The 24175-nt window shown below is 37.0% G+C and overlaps 1 protein-coding gene across 6 annotated transcripts in view; it reads right to left on the reverse strand.

Annotated features, from left to right (window-relative positions):
- The window catches only part of HTT (huntingtin), a 222910-nt gene that overhangs the window by 178755 nt on the left and 19980 nt on the right, over positions 1-24175 (reverse strand). For all 6 annotated transcript variants that reach the window (XM_074229870.1, XM_074229868.1, XM_074229867.1 and 3 more), the window contains exons 2-5: positions 13412-13495; positions 10616-10736; positions 9505-9564; positions 7360-7439 (exon numbers count right to left, since the gene is read on the reverse strand). In XM_074229870.1, coding sequence (XP_074085971.1) covers positions 7360-7439; positions 9505-9564; positions 10616-10736; positions 13412-13495 — 345 coding nt within the window. The remainder of the gene's footprint in view (positions 1-7359; positions 7440-9504; positions 9565-10615; positions 10737-13411; positions 13496-24175) is intronic.

Raw genomic sequence — 24175 nt, forward strand, 5'->3', positions numbered from 1 at the left:
AGTCCATATCCAGCCTCGTAAACCCAACAGTCACCCAGCCGTGTGACATGCAAGCCACCCGATTCCCACTGCCCTGCAAAAAGCAAAATAAAAAGAAAGAAAAAAAACCCAAAATAAAATAAAATAGTAATAATAGTAGGGGTGGCTGGGTGGCAGACAGAGCATTGGCCCTTGAGCCAGGAGCACCTGGGTCCAAATCCGGCCCCAGACACCCAAAGATCACTCCGCTATGTAGCCCCAGGCAGGCCATACAGCCCTACTTGCCCTGCACCCTCCCCCCAAATAATCATAACAAAAAACGTGCTTTGAGTCTTTGTTCCAACACCAACAACTCTGTCATGGGTGGATCTCATTCTTTATGATAAGTCCATCACAAAAGTTATTTCCATATTTTTCCACCATTGCCATTGCTGATCGCAACTCCCTCCTTTCTTATTTCTCCACTACCATGTACTCTATTTTCTCTCTCCTTTCACTATGACTCTGCTGTAGGGTCGCTGAGTGGCACAGCAGACAGATCCCTGGTCCTGGGGCCAAGAAGCCCTGAGCCCCCATACCACCCCTTAGGCCCAGAATCCACCTGGCCCTATGGTCCTGTACAGGCCTTCCAATCCCAGCCCCTTGCAAGAAGTAAAAAAGGAAAATGTGTTATATCTGGCCACTCTCCCCCCATGGTCCATCCTCTCCTCCTTTATTCACATCCCCACCCCTTCCCCCTGCTCCCCCCTCCTTCTTACTCCAGATGTCTATACCCCATTGAGTTTATTTGCTGTTTCCTCTCCTAGCCATCTCTGATGAGAGCAAAGTTTCCCTCATTCCCCCTTGCCTCCCCACTTCCATATCATTGCAATAGCTCATTGTAATAAAAAAAAAAATCTTATGTGAAATATCTTGAACTATTCCCCCTCTCCTTTTTCTTTCTCCCATTCCATTTCCCTTTTTTTCTATTGACTCCATTTTTACACCATATTTTATCTTCCAATTCAGCTTTCTCCTGTGCTTCAACTATAAAAGCACTCTCTACCTGCTCTATTAACTGAGAAGGTTCATATGAGTATTATCAGTGTCATTTTTCTATGCAGGAATACATGCAGTTCATCCTCATTAAGTCCCTCATATTTCCCCCCTCTCCTCCAATCTCCATGCTTCACCTGAGTCCTGTATCTGAAGATCAAACCTTCTGTTCAGCTCTGGCCATTCCAAAAGGAACCTTTGAAATTCCCCTGGTTCATTGAAAGTCCATCTTTTTCCCTGGAAGAGGACATTCAGCCTTGCTGGGTAGTTCATTCTTGGCTCCATTCTAAGCTCTCTTGCCTTCCGGTATATTGTATTCCAAGCCCTACAAGCTTCCAATGTAGCTGCTGCTAAGTCCTCTGTGATCCTGACTGCAGCTCCACGATATTTGAACTGTGTCCTTCTGGCTGCTTGTAATATTTTCTCTTTGACTTGGGAGTTCTGGAACTTGGCTATAATGTTCCTAGGGGTTGGTTTTTTGGGATCTCTTTCTCGGGGGGATCGGTGGATTCTCTCCATTTCTATTTTGCCCCCTGTTTCTAGAATATCAGGGCAATTTTCCTGTAGTAATTCTTTGAAAATGATGTCAAGGCTCTTTTCCTGATCATGACTTTCAGGTATTCCAATAATTTTCAAATTATCTTTCCTAAGTCTGTTTTCCATATCAGTTGTTTTTTTCAATGAGATATTTCACATTTTCTTCTAATTTTTCATTTTTTTGGTTTTGAAGTATTGATTCCTGATTTCTGTTAAATTCATCAATCTCCCTGAATTCTATTCTTTGTCTGAAGGATTTGTTCTCCTCAGAGTTTTCTTATCTCTTTTTCCATCTGGCCAATTTTGCTTTTTAAAGCATTCTTCTCCTCAATAACTTTTTGAACTGTTTTATCCATTTGACCTAAGCTGGTTTTTAGCAAGCTATTTTCTTCAGCATTTTTTTGGATTTCCTTGACTAAGCTGCTGACTTCATTTTCATGTTTTTCCTGCATCTCTCTCCTTTCTTTTCCCAGTTTTTCTTCCAACTCCCTCATTTGATTTTCAAAGTCTTTTTTGAGCTCTATCATAGCCTGAGCCCAATTTCTGTTTTTCTTGGAGTCTTTAGATGCAGGAGCTTGTGCTTCCTCATCTTCAGACTGAATATTTTGGTCCTTCTTGGGCTCATTTGCAAAATATTTCTCAATAGTCTTCTTTTTGTTTCTCTGCTTGCTCATTTTCCCAGCCTGGGCCTGGTTTGGGGTGTTTCTTGAGCTTTTGGGGCACTCCCACAAGGGTCTCAGTGTGTGAAGCTCTGTCCTCCCTCCTGGTCTGTGAATGACCATAAGCGCCCCCCTCTGCCAAGGGGCTGAGGTGGGAGGGCTGCTGTTCTATGGGGGGGCCTAGACTGCGATCAGGATCTGAATGTGGTCAGAGCCCCTGAGTCCTGTTTCAGGAGCAGAGGACAGAGCTAGGCAGTCTCTCTTCATTCCCCTCCCTCAGCTCAATGGGCTCATGCCCTGGGGGCTCCTGCTTATAGGCTCCGCCTGCTTCTGTTTCCTGGATCAGGGCTGGGGAAAGAAGATGCTGCTTGCTGTGTGCCCTGAGGGCTGGGCTCCCGGTGCTTGCTCTGGCAGAGGTCCCCCGCTGTTCCCCCACTTTGTGCCCGGTGCTCCTCGGGGTGAAGCTCAGGAGACTCCCCTGCTGTCGTGAGCTGAGACTCCCAGCGCCCTGGGGCTGCCTCCGAGAGGCTAAGGTTCTTCAGCTCTGGCGGGCCACCCCTCTGGCGGGCTGCCTCTCCAATCCCGGGGAGCAGAGCCTTTCTGTTCTTTTCCCGGTTACCTTGAGTAGGAGAACTGCCTCACTGGGTCCCTTTGTGGGTTCTGTCTCTCGAAAGTTTAGTTAAGAGTCCTTAGCTGATGAATTTTATCAGAGAGCTCCTAAGACTGGATCCCTTCTAGTCGCCATCTTGGCTCCACCCCCTCCCCTTTAAACATTTTTACACAAAGGCTGGTGGCATTGAACAAGAGATTGTTATTGAAATACACATTAGTCAAGTTCCCTTTCTATTCTGAGATTTTATAATTCGCTAACATTTTTAACTGAATAGTATTGAATACGTTAGAAGACACTAATCCAAAGTGGCAAACACACACACACAGAAGAAATTAAAATTACGGATAAGTTGAATTAAAGCATAACACATTACACTAACTACTTTCCTATTTATAAAGAAAAAGCATAAAAGTTCAGCTTCTATAAAATGTCTTATCTAGCTATCAGTAGAATAAAAGGATTAGGAGGAGGAGGAGGATTGGGGGTAGTAGTAAAAGTAGTAAAAGCAGCAATAGCAGCAGCAGAAGAAAATTTCATTTATAGAGAAGTTAGCCTTTATGTAAATGTTTTAATTTACAAAACACTTCACATATTGTCATATTTGAAGCTTAAAACAATTCTATGAGGGGCAGCTAGGTGGTGTAGTGGATAAAGCACGGGCCTTGGAGTCAGGAGTACCTGGGTTCAAATCCGGTCTCAGACACTTAATAATTACCTAGCTGTGTGGCCTTGGGCAAGCCACTTTACCCCATTTGCCTTGCAAAAAAAAAAAAAACCTAAAAAAAAAACAATTCTATGAAACACAGATTACTGTCCCTATTTTATAGACACAGAAAGGAAGGCATAGAATAGTGTTAGGTGTGGCAGTGGAAGAGCCAACATGAGGTCAAGAAACCTGACTGAAGTTCCAATCTAAACACTTAGTAGGGCAAGTCATGAATCTCATATAACTTAATATAAAGTCAGAACTACACTACACTATCTCCCTCACAAAGTTATTATGCTTTATAAAGCACTATCACGGTGAATTATTTTAAGTTAAAAAATATTAGACATAAATCTCATATTATCTCATTTGATCTTCACAACATCTGAGGTAATATAAAAATGAACTCCATTAAAAACATTTTTTTAGGGGGAGGCTAGGTGGCGCCGTGGATAAAGCACTGGCCCTGGAATCAGGAGTACCTGGGTTCAAATCCGGTCTCAGACATTTAATAATGACCTAGCTGTGTGGCCTTGGGCAAGGCACTTAATCCCATTGCCTAGCAAAAAACTTAAAAAAAAAAAACAAAAAAGATTTTTTTAAATGACACTTAAGAGAAATTAAATAATTTGTGAGGATCACAAAACTAATCATCTTCCTTGTTCAGAGTTCTTTCTACTACATTTATTGCCACAAACAAGACTCAGAAGACACTAGACAAAGAAACGAAATAATTACAAAATATTATCACTATTGCAAAAAAGTGATAAATGACAAAAGGTTGCTTCCTTGACAAAAACAGCTAATACATTCACAAAACTATTTCCACAAGAACTTTGCAAAGAGTCAATTTAGTCTTGTTAAAAAAAAAATAGAGAAGGGTAGCTAGGTGGTGCAGTGGATAGAGCACCAGCCCTGGAGTCAGGAGGACCTGAGTTCAAATCCAACCTCAGATACTTAATAATTACCAAGCTTTGTGACTCTGGGCAGGTCATTTAACATTACTCAATGCCTTGCAAAAAAGTAAAATAAAAAAGTAGAGAAATGAAGATTGAGAAAAATAAACTGCAAAATTTAATATCTTTTTTTAAAGGATCATTCTAAATTTCTCTAAACAAAAGGTCTTCAGGGAAGATAAAGACATTCCACTATTTATGTACTACACTTGTAACTTTTCAAGTATATTGCTCCTTCATCACAATTTCCCCATTTATTCAATCATTCCATAAGCACTCATTAAGCACCTTCTAAACAGGACAGGTCCTAGAGATTCCAAGACTAAAATAGCAAAGCTCTTGCCCTCAAGGAGTTGATGTCCCATTGAGGGATGAACAAAGAAAAGTACATACAAAGTATTTTTCAGCAGTACGGTACAGAGTTGAGAAATGGAATGTCATATACTAAAAACATCAAGTAGGTCAGTTGGTCAGAAATGTAAAGTAAGTTTGAAAGCAATGGACAATAAACCTGGAAAAATAATAAAGATATAGATTAGAAGGATTTTATATGCCAAAGAGAGACATTTATATTTTATCCTGGAGGCAACAAGAAATCACAAGAGCTCCCAGAGCACAGAAATGCTATCACTAGGTGCTTCTTTCTGATCTCCTCTGTGCTTTAAAAATGCTTCCTTGACTCATTTATCTTTTTTTTGGCAATATGATCACTCTTCACTTACCTCCTCTCCCCCACCCCCAATTTTTAAAAAAAACTGTCCCTTGTGACAAATAAGCAGTCAAACAAAACAAATCCATGTAATAGCCATGTCCAAAAAGAAATATGCCATCCCTCTGTCAAAGGGTGAGTAGCAGACTTCAGAGGGCCCCTGTGTTATGACTGGTCACAACCAATGACCTCCAACACCACACGTAGGGTACCCTCTCCATCTGGGTTTTTAGGACACTCCCTCCCAGCTCTCCTCCTGCCTCACAAGACCTTGTCAACCTAGAGCTCTATCTTGAGTCCTCTTCTCTCTTCACCCTGTAATCTCTCATCTCAACCATTCCTATGGGATTAGTGACCAGCTTTAAACCAATAACTCTTTATTTCCAGTCCTGGTCAGTCTCGATCTCGGTCTCTCTCTCGGTCTCTCTCTCTGTCTCTCTGTCTCTCTCTCTCCTAAGTTCCAGTATTGAACCCAATTGCCTCCTGGACGTTTTAAACTACATATTTCAATGTATTTCAAATTTAATGTCATCAAAAATAGAGCACACAATATCCCCCACCAAAAAAAAAATATCCCTCTTCTGAACTTTTCTCTGACTACTGAGGTTATAATAATCTTCCAGTCATTCCAGATTCAGACTTCAATCAAGCTTAACTCCTCACTCTCATTCACCCTCTATATCTTGTCATTCTACCACACCATCTCTTGCAGATATACCCTTATATGAACTCCCAAGGCCATCAGTCTAGTTCAAGCCCTCAGGCCCTATCTTTTCTAATTGGTTTACCTTCCTCAATCAAGTCTCTCCCCAAGCTACAAAATCCACAGATAATGTGATCTTCCTAAAGTTCATCCTCTAGGATCAAATAAATATAAACCATTCTGTTGGTCATTTAAAGGTCTTCAGCACCAGATGCCTTCCTATCATCTTGGTCTTTTTTATGGATTATTCCCCATGCATGCTCTCTGTGGTAGAGCCACACTGAACTCATTGCAGTTCTTCACACAAGTCCATCCAAACTCCATCTTCATCTCTCTCTACAATGGCTATTCACCCCTCATTCCTGGAATCCACTCACTCCTCCCCTCTGATTCTCAGAGTTCCTACTATTCATGATTCCACTGAAGCAGCTTCCAAGGAAGCCTTTAGAATTCACAATCAAATCAGGAGCTAAGGGAAATGCCACGCCCTTGCGTCACTTTGCATATATCATGGATATGTAATCACATACATGCTATCTCCAGTTAAAATGCAAGCTTCTGGGGAGCAACAGCTCTTTTCCTTTGGGGATTCCATTTCCAGGTCTAGTCTAGCATCCGAGACTAAAGAGACACATAATTAAATACTTGTTGACTGATTTTTGGCATCATTCCAGGAATTCTGTCTATACACCTACTGGGTTTCCTTATCTAAGATTTGGCTGCCCTTAAAAAACAGATATAGCATTTTCAATATATATTTTGATTTGGTGAATGCTATTATGCTCTTTCAAAGAGAGCAGTTGTGGCATATTAGATAGCCTGGGAGTCAGGGAGACCTGGGTTCAAGTCCTGCCTTATGTATAAAAGGCTGTGACACCAATATTAAGTAATTAAGCCCTAATGTACCGCCAAACAACTCTTGAAGATTATAAATTAAAGACAAGGTGCTGATCTACTATAATGTGCATGGAGGGCTTTTCCCTCACTGATGAAATCCTGAAAGGTCTAGGACAAAAAATACACTAATAAAAATCTTACTTTGGAGATACCATATGTTTATGATTCCAAGTGATCTAAGAGACAATGGAAATAAGTAGAGTTAAAGTAAATAAGGTTTGTAATATTAGTAGTTATGGCCTAGATGAGAGAAAGAACATAAAAGATATCACCAAAGACATGTATGACTAGAAAAGGTGGGCAACTCATGTAGTGGAAATAAAGATAATAAGACATGGACAAGCTGACAGCATGATCATCAGTACCCACAAAATTTAACAAGGATTTCTACAAAGACACAGACAAGCATTACAGAGGATGAGAAGGGATAAATAGGTGGAAGTCACTAGTGGAGGGAAGAGCCATGTAAAATCATGGATTTACCTGAATATATACTGATAAGAAATTATTGCCTTGGACAAAAATCAAAATAAATTAAATTGAACAGTAAAGCAAAATAGCTTACCTGCATTTCTGAGGTCGAACCAGATGGGCAAGTTCAGCAAACCTCCAGAGAGCAGCTCTCAGACTTCGAGAAGCTCCATTCTAAGAAATGTAATAAAGAATGGGTTGCATATGAGTAGTAACATACTCTCTGGCACTTAAGGATTTTACACAAGTAAAGGTATATTGCTGACAAATAAGTTATACATATACTGTAGCTACTTGACTGCAAAAACTCATATAAATATACTGTTTTACAGTCTAATATACTTTGAAAGTTTTTTGAAACTCACATCATTCCTGTGAAGTAGGTAGAATAAATATTATAAAACTTATTTTACAAGTAAAGAAACAAAACAAGGTTAGGTGACTTAGCCAAAATGAACAAAGCTAATCAGAGGTAGAGGGGAGACAAACATATTTAGGTTATCTGATTTTAAATCCAGTACCTTTCCTATTACATAACTGCTAACACTGGTTACCACAAGAATTTCTAAGCTGTCAAAACTAAATATATACAATAAATTTTAATTTCTATTTTTTCCTTTTTGGCCAAAGCAACATAGTGAAAATCTCTTTCACCCAAATGATATGTATTTTTTTGGTTTATACATGTACAATGATATATAACTAATATTAATATATAATTAATATTTCCATGTTAGTCATGTCATGAAAGAAGAATCAGAAAAATCATGAGAAAGAAAAAAACAAATTTTAAAAACTGAAAAACAGTATGCTTTGGACTACATTCAGATTCCATAATTTTTTCTCTGAATATGGCTGAGATTTTCTATTACAAGTTTTTTAGAACTGTCTTTAATCATTGTATTGTTGAGTTCTCCTGGTTCTGTTCACTTCACGTAGCATCAGTTCCTACAAATTTTTACAAGTTTTTCTAAAATTTGCCTGCTCATCATTTCTTACAGAACAATAGGACTCCATCATATTCATTTACCAAAATTTGTTCAGCCATTCTCTAACTAATTAGCACCCCCTCAATTTCTAATTCTATGACAACACAAAAAGAGCTGCTATAAATATTTTTGTACATGTGACTTTATTTTTCCCTTTGTTATGATTTCTCTGGTGTACCTAGAAGAGGTGTTGCTGGGTCAAAGGGTATCCAGTTTTATTGCCCTTTGGGGATTACTCTCCAGAATGTATGGATCAGTTCACAACTCCACCAACAATGCATTAGAGTCCCAGGTTTCCTACATCCTCTCCAACATTTATTTTATAAGCCAATATGATAGGTGTGAGGTGGCCCCTCAGAGTTGTTTTAACTAATCAATAATGATTTAGAGTATTTTTCACACGACTACAGTTTAAATTTCTTCATCTAAAAACTGCCTGTTCATATTCTTTGACCAATTATCAATTGAGGAATGACTTATATTCTTATAAATTTGACTCAATTCTTTATATATTTTAGAAATGAGGTTACTGATTTTTACTGGATATAAAAATTGTTTCCCAGCTTTTTACTTTCTTTCTAATCTTAGTTACATTGGTTTTGTTTGTGCAAAAACTTTTTAATCTATTATAAACAAAATCATCCATTGTGCATTTTATAATGTTCTCTATCTCCTGTTTGGTCTTAAACTTCTCCCATCCATAAATCCAACAGATAAACTACTCCTTGTTCTCCTAATTGGCTTATAGTATCAGCCTTTATGTCTAAAACCTGAACCCATTTCAACCTTATCATGGTGAAGGGTATGAGAGGTTGCTCTATGTCTAATACCTGCCATTCTATTTTCTAGTTTCCCAGCAATTTTTGTCATATATCAAGTTCTTATACTAGAAGCTGGAGTCTGCATTTATCATACAGTAGAATACTATAGTCATTTACTACTGTTTCAATGATAAACTTCTTTTAAAAAAATTAATAAATTCTATAATTTACGTAAATAGTTTGTATACCAATCCATACATTTTTAAGTATTCTTTTTGTTTTAGGTTTGTTGTTTTTTTTTGGCAGGGCAATGGGGTTAAGTGGCTTGCCCAAGGCCACACAGCTAGGTAATTATTAAGTGTCTGATGCCGGATTTGAACTCAAGTACTCCTGACTCCAGGGTCAGTGTTCTATCCACTGTGCAACCTAGTCACTCCAATTTGTAAATATTCTTGATTTTAACTTCTCCAAAACAAAACAGAATCTTACCTTTTTTATTTCCTTATAGAGCTCTAATTGTAATCTGGGAAGATTGGATTCCATCAAAGCCTTACCAAAAGAAAAAGAAAGAAAAGAAAGAATTGTTAGATTACATGTAACAGGTCTGGAGAACAAGACAAAAAAGGCAATTAAAAAGTTTTAATTTTTTTGATGCAAGAAGCATCTGAGACAAATTACAAATAGATAAGAACCAATTTGGTAAAAAAAAAAAAAAAGAATAAACAGGCAATAATTTGTAAAACTATAACAAAACCATCCATGTAAATAAAATACAAGAGAGAAAGAATACTCTATTTTTGTCAGTGAAACCAGATATACTTCATGTTGTTCTCACATGAAATGCAGATTGCAAAACAATTCTAAAGATCATTCAGTAAACTTCAAAACATAAGTAGGAATTGGATAGTAATGGCAGAGGCTAAGATTCAAATGCAGCTTCCAAAGAAATCACAAAGATAGCACGCAGTTACAGAACATGATGCTTGTCTGATAAAGTAATTAGTCCTAACTGGAAATTCTAATATAAGAAAAGACATCCCAATTTGCTCATAATTCTCTGAACGTTTATGTCATTGTAAAAATATTTTAAAACTGAGTTAATACATAACAAAAGAAAATTTTAAATTCAATAGTTAAGGAACTCAGCGAAACTTTATACATATAGTCTTTTGCAGAAATTCAAGTTTTGCTCTTAGAAAAATTTGTCCTTGAATTTCTGCAAAAGACTAAGAGTAAAATGTTAGCAATTCAAAACAAGGAAAAGAGGTCTATTAAATAATTACATAATATCATTTCCATAGGAACAACATTATACTTGTGTTTAGGTCAATCAACCTAAAAAATGCAACAACAAAAATACAGTAGCATTCCTTTGAAGTAACATTAGATGAACTATGCTTCAATAAGACAAAATCACCCAACAGTAGCAACAGTCAATCAACAATTCAATATGTCTATAATACCCTAATATGGCACACACGAGCAAACAAAAATCAATGAAAAAAATTAGCAACAGTTTCATTTGTATATTTATGAGAATTCTTTATTATGTGGTCTTCAAGAATACAAAAAATGTAAACACACTACAAAGAGTTCTTACTTTTATAACTTTATTGAGACATTCATCAGCTACCATTCTGACATCCGATTCTGCATCATCACTGCACAGAAGAAAGAGTTCCATAGCAATGCCTAAAAGTTTCTGAAATTCTGGAGAATTTCTAAATAAAAAAAGAAAAAAGTTGTACTTGTAAGTCACATTGATTAAAAAAAATTAGTGTCTAAAGAGATGACCTCAGAAACTTCAATCTCAAATGTTCAATATTTCCCTCATAACAGGTTAATTTTAGTTTTATTCATAACATTCCTAAAAAAAGTTGGGAAAAACCAGAATTTCCCAAATTGAACCTTTTTAGTCCTTGTTTTCAGTAATATTAATTTAAGTGCATTTTTAGTAAGACTGTGAGCAGATCTCTCTGTGAATGACTGTGTTGGAATTCAATGAGGAAAGGGACACTATTATTCAAAAATAGTAATCCCTTTAAATCTAAAAATTTCATTTGGTTGTACAAACTGAACTGGCTGCCCTAAAACCATTTCCTAATAGTGTAGAAAAGGGCTTTTTACATGTCAAGTACAAATAACAACATTTCCATTCCCTAAACAATGATGACACTTGATGAAATACCAAAATCAGATTATTTAATGACGGCTGGCTGAAATTCTAAACACTCTCAGGGAAAGGAAGAAGTATTTTCCCCTAAATAAGTCTGGATAGTATCAACAGCTCAATCATTCTACCAAAAGTAGCAAAAAAAAAAAAAAAAAAAGCTATAGTTATTTTTTTAAGTGGGGAAAAGGGAAGAAAGGTATAATTCAAAAATTTTTTCCCAGAATAACTAGAATAATTCAAAATTCTATCAGCATTCATTAGTAAGCCTATTTTGTCAATCTGATGGATAATAAATTGAAAGCTCAATTGTTTTACTTTGTATTTTTCTTGCTAATAATTTGGAATATTCTTTCATGGGGTGATTGAAAATTTACAATTCTCTTTTTTGAATATTATCTAAATTATATCTTAACTACTTTATATTTGTTTATATTTATTCTCTTTATGTTTATCCTGCACATAGTTGTGTCTTTGTTATCTCCTTTATCAGTATATAAATTCCTTGCTAGTTGGGATTGCTTCATTTCTTGTATCCAATACCTAATACTAATCACAATGCCCAGCACATACCTGGAATAAATGCTAAGTGGTTGACTGGGGAATGACTTCTGTTATTATACATTTATATAATATGCCCATATGTCTCTAACTATCAAACCACTGCAAGCAATATTAGCAGAAAGATTTTTCTCCTCAATTAATTATTTCTTTCCTCTTTCTAGGTAAATTCATTTGGCACAACAATTAACAAAAAAAATTTAACTACACTTAGCTTTTAATAATGTTATTAGGGATAAAACCCAAGGAAGTAAAAGAGAGAGAGGGAAAGATCCCCTCTTTTTCTCCCTAGATGTATATATGCAGATGCAGATGCATATACATACATATAAATTTACATATACACAGACATATACATAAACATTTATAACAAGATAATTTTGTAGAAGTCAAGAACTATAAAGAGAGTGGGTGTTCAAATGACTGGGAAATGGTTAAATAAACTGTGGCATATTAATGTAATGGAATACAATTAGATCATAAGAAATGACAAATACAAAGAATTCACAGAAACTGATAGATTAAAACATCGATCCTAAAACGTTTTTCTGTAGGAGAGGATTTGGGGCTGCAAAACTTGGTAAAGCTTGATTTACATACAATTCTAATAGCATTTATTATCTGACTTAGATTCACAGATGTCATTCAGTCGAACCTATTCATTTTTCAGATATAAAATTAAATTTCAGAAATTAAAAGTGATTTAAGAAAGTATACACAGCCCCTCTAAACCCAAAAGAGATTGCCAAATATTTTAAAAGTTCTACAACTAGAGGCATGTGTACGTGTGTATGTTTTTATATGTATATGGAATTCTTCTGCAAGGAGAAAGGTTACAGAAGCCTCTTTGTTAACAGCTCTGTACATAAACTGTAGCTACACTGAAGACATCCAAACTTGAAATTTTTTAACAGATGAAAAAGTGATCCACAAATTCAATTTAAGGTATAGCCTGATATCCTTTTAGTAATATATCCAAATCTAAGTTTGAAAGTCACCTTTTTCAGTCACCCCAGTACAGACATGAAATGCTAAAAAAAAAAACAGCCAAATAAAAACAGACTTTATTATTTATTGTATGTGTAGCAAAGTAGTATGTTAACATATCTAAATATATTGAGGGGGGAAAATGAGGTTTTTACAAAACGAGACACAAAATATATTAAGCATCTAAAATTGCTGTATAAAGATTTGATGGAATTTGTCTAGTATGTTAAGTTCCATCAAGTCAGAAATGGTTTTCCAAGTCTGTAAACTAAGAATAAATGACAAGTTTGCACATAAAAGATAATTTTATTTCACAGTAATTATATGTACTATTAAATTTTATCCTCACAACATTCTTATGAGAGAAAGAGCTATAAGTATCATTAACCCCTTCATTGAGTGAAAGCAATTTGTAATACAATAAACTTAAAATATAACTGAATATCATAATAGCAAAATGATTATAATTATTTAGTATAAAATGATAGGAAGGAAATAGCAATAAAAGTGTTGCTTGTGAATTCAATTGCATTAATCTGAACATGATAAATGTTTTAAAAGACTGTTTCCTAGTAATTAGTTCATTTTAAATGGAAGCTCTAGAAGATTTTAAGTTCTTTGAGAGAAATAAGACATTTACAGAACACAACAGATAAAAAATGTACTGTTTTTAATTACCTGAGAGACTGAGCCACTATGTTTTCACATATTGTCAGGCAGTGATTAACCCGGTCTTTCTTAGTAGTTGAAAGTTCTTTCTTTCTAAAAAAATAAAAAATAAAAAACATGTTAGCCACACTTCTTATTTCTCAATGCAATTAATTCATTCAAAATTCACTGAACCCATACTCTCTCTAAGTCTCTGTGCTAAGTGCTTCAAGGGGGATAACTGACATACAGTCGCTCAAGAATTTAATCAAGCATCCATTAAGGGTTAGGCACTATGATAAATGATAGAAATATAAAGAAAGACAAAAAAACAGCCTCTATCTTTAAGGAGCACACAAAAATACAGGGGAAGACAATATGCAAATAACTATGTACATACAAGATACATATCATCTAAATACAAGATAATTTCCTTCCTGAGGCAAGAAGGGAAAGTGGAATAGGAAAAACATCCTATAGAATATAAGATCTGAATAAGCTCTGAAGGAATTGAATTAATGGAAATTAAGAAGTAAAGCATTCCCTTTCCCCCAAGATGGTGGCAAAGGTAAAGAAGGAAGCGGTTGCCCCCCCACCCCAAGACAGAAGCCATGTCGAAGGCCTTGAAAGCCAAGAAGGTGGTATTGAAGGGTGTCCATAGCTACAAAAAGATCTGAACCTCCCCCCACCTTCCAGAGACCCAAGACAATAAGACTTTGAAGGCAGCCCAAACACCCCAGGAAAAGTGCCCCTTGGAGAAACAAGCTTGATCACTATGCCAACATTAAGTTCCCCTTGACCACTGTGTCTGCTTTGAAAAAGACTGAGGATAATAACACCCTGGTGTTCATTGTGGATGTCAAGGCCAATGAGCACCAAATCAAGCAGGCCGTAAAGAAGCTGTATGACAATTGAAGGTCAACACACTGATCCAGTCTGATGGAGAGAAGGTCTATGTCCGGCTTGCTCCAGACTATGATTCTTTAGATATTGCCAACAAGATTGGAATCATCTAAACTGTCCAGCCGCCCTGCTTCTTCACCCACAATAAAAATGTTTTCCAGGGAGAAAAAAAAAAAGTAAAGTATTCCAATCATTGGTAATACTGGTAAAAAAAAAAATCCTGAAGAGACGGAAAGGTTTATATAAAGAACGACCAGCAAGTCAACATAGTTCGATCATATAGAAGAGAACAAAGAATAAGAAAATGTAAAAGGGAGAAAAGAGTCCAAGGTGTGAAGCTTTAAATGCCAGACTATTTTATATTTGATCCTAGAGTTAATTAAGAGAGCATCTATCCCTGATGTCATAGAACTCTTCAAGAACAAAGAACAACCATCAACAATGTCAGTAGTAGGAGCTGCCCCCAATGTGCTTTATTCCCCTCCTCTCTTTTCACATAGGATACCTAACGTACAGGTACTTTGCCCTAAAGAAAGGTAATTTTTGATCACTCAAACCTGGCAAAATATCATGGGATGTTTACAGGCCCCAAATCACCCAGGCTCTCATCACTTGGGCAACAACAATAGGACCCAGGCCAAGCCCAACTAGATCACAGTTTAGATCCAAACTGGCTAAAAGTGAATGTAAATAGAAATTAATTGTTTTGGTTTTAGCTAGAAACCTCAAGATCTTCCCCTCCTGGATTTATTTTTTCTTTTTGGATCAGGTTAAAGAGGCTCAGTTCTACCTCATCTCTTCCAGATCTAGACTTAATCAATGAATGGGCTCTGCCTCAGTCAAATTGAGAGCTATTAAATACTTTAGTTTAAAAAGACCACTGATCCAAATCTGGTCACTGGACCCAGATGGCTACAGAGGAGAAAGTGAGGCTTGTGATTCTTCACAGTACTCCAGATATAGAGGAAATGTTAAGAGAAATATGTTCTATAAATCATCTGTCCTCTCTGCATTGAATGTGTTCCCTCCTGCCTCTAATATCTCCACAAAATACCTTGCTCCTCCCAGCAAGGACTCAATAAATCCTTGGCCCCCCCCAAGCAAAAGATGAGCCCCAATCAACAAAACAATGAATTGTCTTAGACTGAAAGGATTAAATCTTAGACCTACCATACCTCTTCTACAATATCCTTAATCACCTCACCCCAGTTCTCCAAAGACTAGTTTGACAACAGCAACATAAATCTAATTATCTCATCTTCCTGCCCCTTTAAAAGTTCACTCATTCTTCAGTTGAGTTGCTGGTCTTCCTTTGGAAGGCCAGCCTGTTCTGTGAGAACACGATCCCCCAGGTAACCTCATGCTCCTATACCTTTCCTTACTGCTCATCCTCTCAAGGCAGCTTAAGTCACTGATGTTGCTGCTGTTAATCCCCTTAGAGGATCAATGGCTTCCTTCTTTCCTTTAGCTTCTGCTAACCACAGCAATATTTAAATAAGTCTTTTTATCCCTAAAATTTCTTCTGAGTTAGAGTTGGTCTTTTGCATGAATTCTTTCATGTCTGCCCGAGCCTTTAGTCAGCTACATTTTTCCACAGCATCACTCCCTCCCTAAATCCAATTCAATTGCATATCATGGCAACACATTTCTGATGACATAGTCTTCTTCAAGAATAAAGGATAAACAACAAGAAAAAAGGGTGAGATGGTAAAAGCTATGTGTTAGACAAATTGTAGTAGGGAATGACTTGAGGCAGAAAAACCCAATTATAAGACCAGGAGACCAGGCAAGAAGTAATGAGGACCTGTAAAAGAGGATAGGTTGTATCTATAAGAGATATGAACTCCAAACCAAGGCTTGCAGTGAGGGTGAGTAAGAAGTCAAAGATGAGACCAAGCCTGTGAGCCTGGGTGAAGTTAGGAAGAAGGGAAGGTTTGCCAGGCACAGTAGTGCACACTATAACCCTAGCTACAAGGAAAACTGGGGCTGGTGGATCTCTTGAACACTGCAGTTCTAAGCTCTGTTTTGGACATGAGTATGAGAAGACCACAAGACCTCCTATTCTATTTATCCAAATAGCAACTGATGATACAAGATTAGAGTTCAGGAGAGAAGGTAGGACTATATACATAGATATGGTCATCATATACATAGATAGTAAGTGGACCTAGAGGAGCTGATAAGATCATAAAGCTAGATGTATAAAGGGAATAGAGAAGGTCTAACAATGTTTTGTAGTTGCTCCCGGACACAATAGGAAGCTACTAGAGTTTACTGGGGAGAAGGGTGGCCATGTGGTCACATAATCATATCAGTGCTTTAAGAAAATCACTTAAGTGACAGAATGAATTAAAATGTGAGGAGAGATTGGAGGCAGGCAGACCCAACTGGCTGATGCACTAATGAAGGCACAAGATTATGAGTGCCTACACCAGTCTCAGAGAAAAGAGGGTAAGGGGCAGCTAGGTGGCCCAGTGGATAGAACACCAGTCCTGGAGTCGGGAAGACCTGAGTTCAAATCCCACTTCAAATACGTAATAATTACCTAGCAAGTCACTTAACCCTATTGCCTTACAAAAAGAAAAAAAGGGGGGGGGGGAATATATTCAAGAGATGCTGCAAAGGTAAACAGCCAGGCCTGGGCAACAGATTGTATAAGGAGATGACAGACATGAGTCTTCCAGGATGACACCTAGATTGGGAGGCTAAGAACTTAATGTGGCCCTCTACAGAAACAGGTAAGACAGGAGGGAAGGAGAGCTTGGGAAGAAAGATAAGATTTGTTTTGGATATAGTGGACATAAGATGTCAGAAAGGCATTTGGAGACCTGAGATTGTAGGTCAGCAGAGAGCCTGGGGCAGGATAGGCAGAAATGGGAATCATCAGTCTAGAGACAGAAAAGCAGGAAAACAGAGGAGACAGCCAAGGGAAGTAGCAGGGAGGACTCAGACAAGGTCTAATCAACACAGAATCAGAAGGAAAGGAATTGAAGGATAAAGAGTAAAGAAAGGATCACTACCATATGAATAATATTGCTATTCAAAACAATATTATTAAAAAAAACAATCTAGGTTACCCCTGGGAATTGAGAGAAATACTTTTAGAACAGACATTCCAGATGAACAAGACGTTTTCAGGAAATATGCTTGTTAGAAGTTAATCCTTTATATGGGATGAATCTACTAGTTCCAACAGTTCTGAATAAGTTCATCAACAAAATAAGTTATTCAGCCCTGTTTGTGTTGGCAAAGAATTGGAGAGCAAGTAAATATCCTTCAACTGGGGAAGGCAAATGGCTTAGCAAACCATGGTATATGTATGTCATGGAACGCTATTGTTCTATTAGAAACCAGGAGGGATGGGAATTCAGGGAAGCCTGGAGAGATTTGCATGAACTGATGCTGAGTGAGATGAGCAGAATCAGAAAAACACTGTACACCCTAAGAGCAACATGAAGGTGATGATCAACCTTGATGGACTGGCTCATTCTATCAGTGCAACAATCAGGGACAATTTGGGGCTGTCTGCAATGGAGAATGCCATCTGTATCCAGAGAAAGAACTGTGGAGTTAGAACAAAAGACCAAGGACTATTAACTTTAATTTAGGGGGAAAAAACCTGATATCTTATTGTCTAATCTTGCTATCTCTTATACTTTATGTTTCTTCCTTAAGGAAATGATTTCTCTCTCATGGCATTCAATTTGGATCAATATATACCATGGAAACAATGTAAAGACTGACAAATTGCCTTCTGTGGGGTGAGGGAAGTAGGATTAGGGGAAAAATTGTAAAACTCAAAATAAATAAAATATTTTTAAAAAAATAAGCTATTGATAGTAAACCATTGCAAGTGTACAGAGCACATTGCAAAATTCAAACATGATTCAATCCCTTTAACTAGTTCAAATTCCTACTCAACTCAGAGTCCTCTTTATTCACAAATTACAAATATCTTTAAAAGTAGTTCTGAATACCACACATATCACTAAGTAGATTAATGAAATCTGAAGTAAATTTATGGTACAGTAGAATGTTGATTATGCATATAAAAATATTAGGAAGCAAAGTACTCTATTATTTGTGATAAAATAAAACCAGCATTTTTTATTTCTCTCCCCTGAATAAAATAGCCATCTGTCTTAGCTGGCCAAATGCTTTTGACTGATTACAGATCTTTCTTAATAGGCTCTAGGATGTTTGACAGCGGGCAGGTGAGACGATCAGCACAATATAATCCACAAAAACAACTACGGGACTTGGCTCTGAATAGGAATATATCTATCATCTGAACTGATGATATGTGGCCATGTTGCCATGACAGATGCAAACATCACTGCTGAGCATAAATTCCTCCTATTTTATTTCTCACTTGACATAACCTCTGTTACATCATCCTTTATGATTTTGACAAGTGCATAGAAGATTCATTATTTCAGGAAAATCTTTTTCTCTACCAAAACAAATGCTTTTGTATAAATAACAAATCACAAGCAGAGTAAGATGTACTATCTTCTACATGTTTCATTTAATCACATAACTGGAAAGAACTATCAATGTTGTTATTGTTGAGTCATTTCAGTCATGTCTTAAGTCCTTGTGACCCATTTGGGATTTTCTTGGCACAGATATTGAAGTGGTTTGTCATTCCTCTCCAGCTCATTTTCAGATGAAGAAATTGAGGCAAACAAAGTTAAGTAAACTAGCCCAGAGTCACACAGCTAGTAAGTGCTTAAAGCCAAGAGACAAGATTTGAACTTGGGTCTTGGGCAGCTAGGTGGTGCAGTAGAAAGAGCACTGGCCCTGGAGTCAGGAGGACCTGAATTCAAATCCAGCCTCTTTCCATCTGGTTTTTTTAGTGTCACCTCTACTTCCTCCTCTAGTACATTGGGGACACTCTGATGCCAGAGATTGAAAGAGGAAAAACAATTCATTATAGAAATACATTTTTTATCTCTTTTTGGTCCTTCCAGTTTTATCTTTAAATAGTTCTAAGATAATCTTATCTTAAATGGATTTTTCAACAATCTCTTCATAAATCTGTTCTTCCCTTCATCATTTCCTGCAGTTTTGAGGCAGTTATCACTCAGTCTCCCCCAATCCTTCTCTCAAAGACTTTACAAATTTCATTCTAAACCAGTGTTGCTTTTGGCTGACACATCTTTTGATGTGTTAATTTGAGGAGTTAAAGTACATGCTGATATTCAAACACTTGAACTAAAATACTGAATGTGACTCTATGACTGCTGATCCACTGAACAAAAGAAAGGATTAGTCCACAAAACAGATCTTTTCTACAACGAATTTTATTTCCAAAGACAGGCTTTCATGTGGAACATAAACACCAAAGAAACTGAGAGTTATCAGTGTGTGACTCACAATGAATGCTGTGCTACAGGTGAGGCAGTTGCTGTCTAGTGAAAAGACAAAGGACCATAAGGAAAGAGCCCCAAATTTATTTCCCAGCTCCACCTCTAAGTAGTTGTATGACCACGGTTAAGTCCCTTCTCAGGGTCTCAGATTCCTCATTTGTAAAATAAGGGAATTGAAATACATAAATTCAATGGGTCTCTACTAGAAAAGAATTTGAGGATTCTAAGTTTTTTAACACAGATGGAAACTTCCGTGTCTGGTTCAACTGATGAACGTCTTGTGTTTTCAAACAGCAAAAAACATTGAATAAATCCACTTAAATACTTGTTAATTTTGTTTCACTTCTCAGAATTAATAGGACCACTTGTGGAATCTTTAAGACATGAATTGACATTCTATAAAAATATTTTTACCTGTTCTAAAATAATTTAAATCTATTCACTTTAGGAAACTAGTCTTAAAAGCAACTTCTTCCTCTTGCACTATATCTAAAGGTTAAAAAAAAAAATCCAGGCTGTGTGAAACTGGCAGGGGAAAAAGAGATGTCCTTTTTAGGTTAGGCTTTAAAATCGAACATTTTATCTGGACAACTAATCAACTGTTCTTACCTTACACTAGATAAGAACTATATTAGCTATTTTTACTTCCTTTAAAGACAAAAGAATAAATTTTAGAGATGGGTTGGGAAGCCAAATTATTCAAACTGCAAAAGGAACACCAAATTTCCTAAAATTGTCCTCTCCCCCAAGGTTTTCCAAAATAGTCTTCTCAGCACTGAGAAAAATTTTAATGTGTATAAGTCTTAATAATATAGGAAAAATCAACTTATCCTACCAGAACAAAAACTGTCTGTCTTCACTGGAATTCTCCAGAAAACACCCCGAACTATAGATAAGGTGCCTTCTGAACATCAAAAACAAAAGTATATAATCAAAAAAGAGAATCAATGGCCACAAGATGAACAGTCAATTCCATAGTTCAATATACATATAATAGGTCTCCACTTAATACAATAGTCTTGAAAGTGCTTCTTGGGGAAGGAGGGAATTGGAAGAAGGTAATCAATCAGAATTAAGTGATTCAGGGTCACAGAGCTAGTAAGTCTTAGGCTCAATTTGAACTCGAGGGGCAAATAGGTGGCACAGTGGATAGAATGCTGGCCCTGGAGTCAGGAAGACCTGAGTTCAAATCCAACCAAAGACACTTAATAATTTCTTAGCTGATTGCCTTAAATAAATAAAATTTTAAAAAAAGATAAAAGAATTTGAATTCAAGTTCTCCTGACTCCAAGGCAGGTGGTCTATCCACTAGAGCCACCAATGTTGCCCTCTTTCTAAAGAATGCCATTATAAGGCTGTTTGGTCACACTGATATCCAAAAATAAATGGTTTATGAAATATATGTTGAAAGGTAAAAGATACTTTACTAAAATATACTTTACTGGTCATAATATAGGCCACAATTTCCCCAATCTGGCTCATAAAATACGTGAGAGAAGCCTATAACCACCTTCTTTTTTTATTTAGGTTTTTGCAAGGCAAATGGGGTTAAGTGGCTTACCCAAGGCCACACAGCTAGGTAATGATTAAGTGTCTGAGACCTGATTTGACCTAGCTGCCCCTATAACCACTTTCTTAATACTGTAGCCTAAGCTCTACTACTCTTCCCAGAAGTAGGAGTAGCAAGTTTTCCCAGTCTCCCACACCTCTCCTTTCCCTGCATCGCCAAGACATAGGAGAGTGTAACAAGAATAGGAAAACAAGGGGAGTCTGGTTCCCCGAGTTTGTTCAAACTGATTTCAGCTTGGAACATTCAAAGAATGTTTCTCACAAAGGTGGTTCCTAGCAGACTAGTCATGAAAACAGTCACCAATGGCAAAGTGGTGAGGTTTCCAAGTTTTTCCAATTTGTTATGGGAGTGAGAAAGGAAGGCAAGAAAATATGCTTTCAGTTTGGTTTTCCTATTTCAAACTTCTCTCTTCATTCTGATCTCTCTTTCACAAATCTGCCAAAAGGGATAGATCTTGTTATTCTTTTCTCACTAAGTTAAAAACTTGGAAGCCTCCTGTGACTGCAGCATGCCATCGGTGCCTCTTTTTCTATTTCATGACTGTTCTGCTAGGAGTCACATTTGTGAGAAACAAGTCAGAGTCAAGGAGCTGTCAACTTGGCCAACTGGTGTCTTCAACAGAGGTAGAGGAATTCAGAAGAATAGTAGTAGATTTGGGGTGAAAAATAAAATAATAAAGCTCTTCCCATCCATGTCTGCTAACAGAGCCAAGGGGCACAAAGTCACCAGAGTGCTTATTTTCAAATTGTATGGGGAACTGAATAGATAAGATGTAGGGAGAAAGGAAGGTAATTTTCCCAAAGGCACCTGAACAGCCATTGAAACAGGTGAATGAGGATCAAAGAGAGCCAGAGTCCATGGAAGGAGGTTGATAATTTTTAGAGTAGGAGGAGGAGGAGGAGGAGGAGGAGGAGGAGGAGGAGGGACAGAGTGGAGTAGTGTCAGGGGGTAACAGATAAACAGGAAAGTATGGTTGCATTGGACATTGTGGGTAACACAGAATTCAGCTTCCCACCCTCCAAATAGACGATCCTGAAGTTTATGGACTCCTGGCAGAGGTTTTCCTTTTGGAGACCCCTCATCACTATCTGTAGGAGCACAGGCAGGTCATTTAAGCTCTTTGAACTCCAATTTATTAACCTGTAAAAATGGAAATAAAACCACTTGGACACTGTGGGGAAGGAAGTCAAATTATAAAGTGCTTTGCAAACTTTAAAACACTATATAAATATTATTATCATTATGAAAATGATTTGATGAATAAGGAAATTGGGGTTCAGAAGGTTAAAGAACCTTCAAGTTCATATAAGAAGTGGCAAAGGCAGATTTTGAACACAGGTCCTCCCTCCTACAAACCTAGCATTCTTTCCATTACATGTTTATTTGAATACTTCATAAATATTTTAAACAGTAGTACTCTTCCTACCTCTACAAAGTAAAAATCCTATTTGTCTTAGTGCCTGTTTCTTGCTTTGATGTGGCCCCCCAAAAAATATTAAGTTTTCCAGCCATTATGTTGATAAGAGGCTTCTCTACACAATAGCTACACAATAGCTACCAAAATCATCACAGGTCTGACTGACCAAGTCACTATTGTTCTTAAAACCTTCAGTAGTCCCATAATGTCTCAAGGACAAAATACCAAGCTCTTAGCCTAGCCTTTAAGACCCTCAATCAGACTCCAGCCTAGCTTTCCAGTCCCCTCTCAAATCCAAATTAGTGTTCCACCACAGTGGAACACAAGGTATTATTTCAAACTATTTCAAAGTAGAAATTCAAAAACTCAAATTAAGACCTCAAGAAATTTAGTCTCTATATTCACATTACTCCTCTTCACAAACACTTTTCCCCCCATCCATACTGCTTATGTTATTTGCTAAACTCAGAATGCTATCTTTTCCCTCTATATTTGTACTACTTGCTCTCCCCTCTTGAACAGAAAGATAAGGATTAAGAAGATACTAATTTATCACTCTAAAATTTATGGTTTACTTGGTTTCCTTTAACTAGGCACATTTTTGTGTGGCAAAAGCTAATGAACTTTAAACTACTGCTTTTGAACACAATTTTCAACATGGCATCACCCTAACCATGCAAAGAAGACTTCAGAATTCTGAATCATGCAAAGATCAATCATGGCTTCAGAATAATGAAGAAGTACATGCCACACTTACAGGCAGAGAGGTAAAGGACTAGAAGGTGTAGAATGAGACAATTCTAGACATGGCCAATATGGTGATATGTTGTGTTCCTGCTGTTATGTGTGAGGTTTCTTTCTTTGGGGAAGAAGTAATAGATTACTTCAAAAAAAAAAAATGTAACAAAAAGTTTATGACAAACTAGTTAATGATAGGCTTCTCTACCTGTTAGGCTATTCCTATATCTACCAAAATCATGAAGGCAAGAGGTCTTAGTGGAAAAAAAAAAAGCACCAATATAACATTTTAAAAATATTCTGAGGAAAACAAAGTTCTAAAGGGGATACAAGCAAGGTAATTTATTACTACCCTATTAAATTTATAAGTTTTTAAAATAAACTGCTTGTACTAGAAATTCAGCTTCATATGCAAACCTGTCTTTTGTTTTTAGTATACTGGAATGTTTTGTGTCTATGGAAAAATAGTTTTATAGTTAAAAATAAAACTTTTAATTTAAATAGTGTTTTAGGGCCTCAACAGTGATCAGGATAAAAAGGTGGGCCAGCTGTATAGCAATGGATAATTCTACTGCTCCCCTGGTATCCTTTAGAAACAAAAAAGAGGGGAGGCTAGGTGGCACAGCGAATAGAGCACCAGCCCTGGAGTCAGGAGCACCTGAGTTCAAATCCGACCTCAGACACTTAATAACTACCTAACTGTGTGGTCTTGGCAAGCCACTTAATCCCATTTGCCTTGCAAAAAGCTAAAAAAAAAAAAAAAAAAAAAAAAAGGCAAGTTCCCAATATACTGG

Source organism: Macrotis lagotis, chromosome 3 (assembly GCF_037893015.1).
Source record: "Macrotis lagotis isolate mMagLag1 chromosome 3, bilby.v1.9.chrom.fasta, whole genome shotgun sequence".
Classification (NCBI taxonomy): Eukaryota; Metazoa; Chordata; class Mammalia; order Peramelemorphia; family Peramelidae; genus Macrotis; species Macrotis lagotis.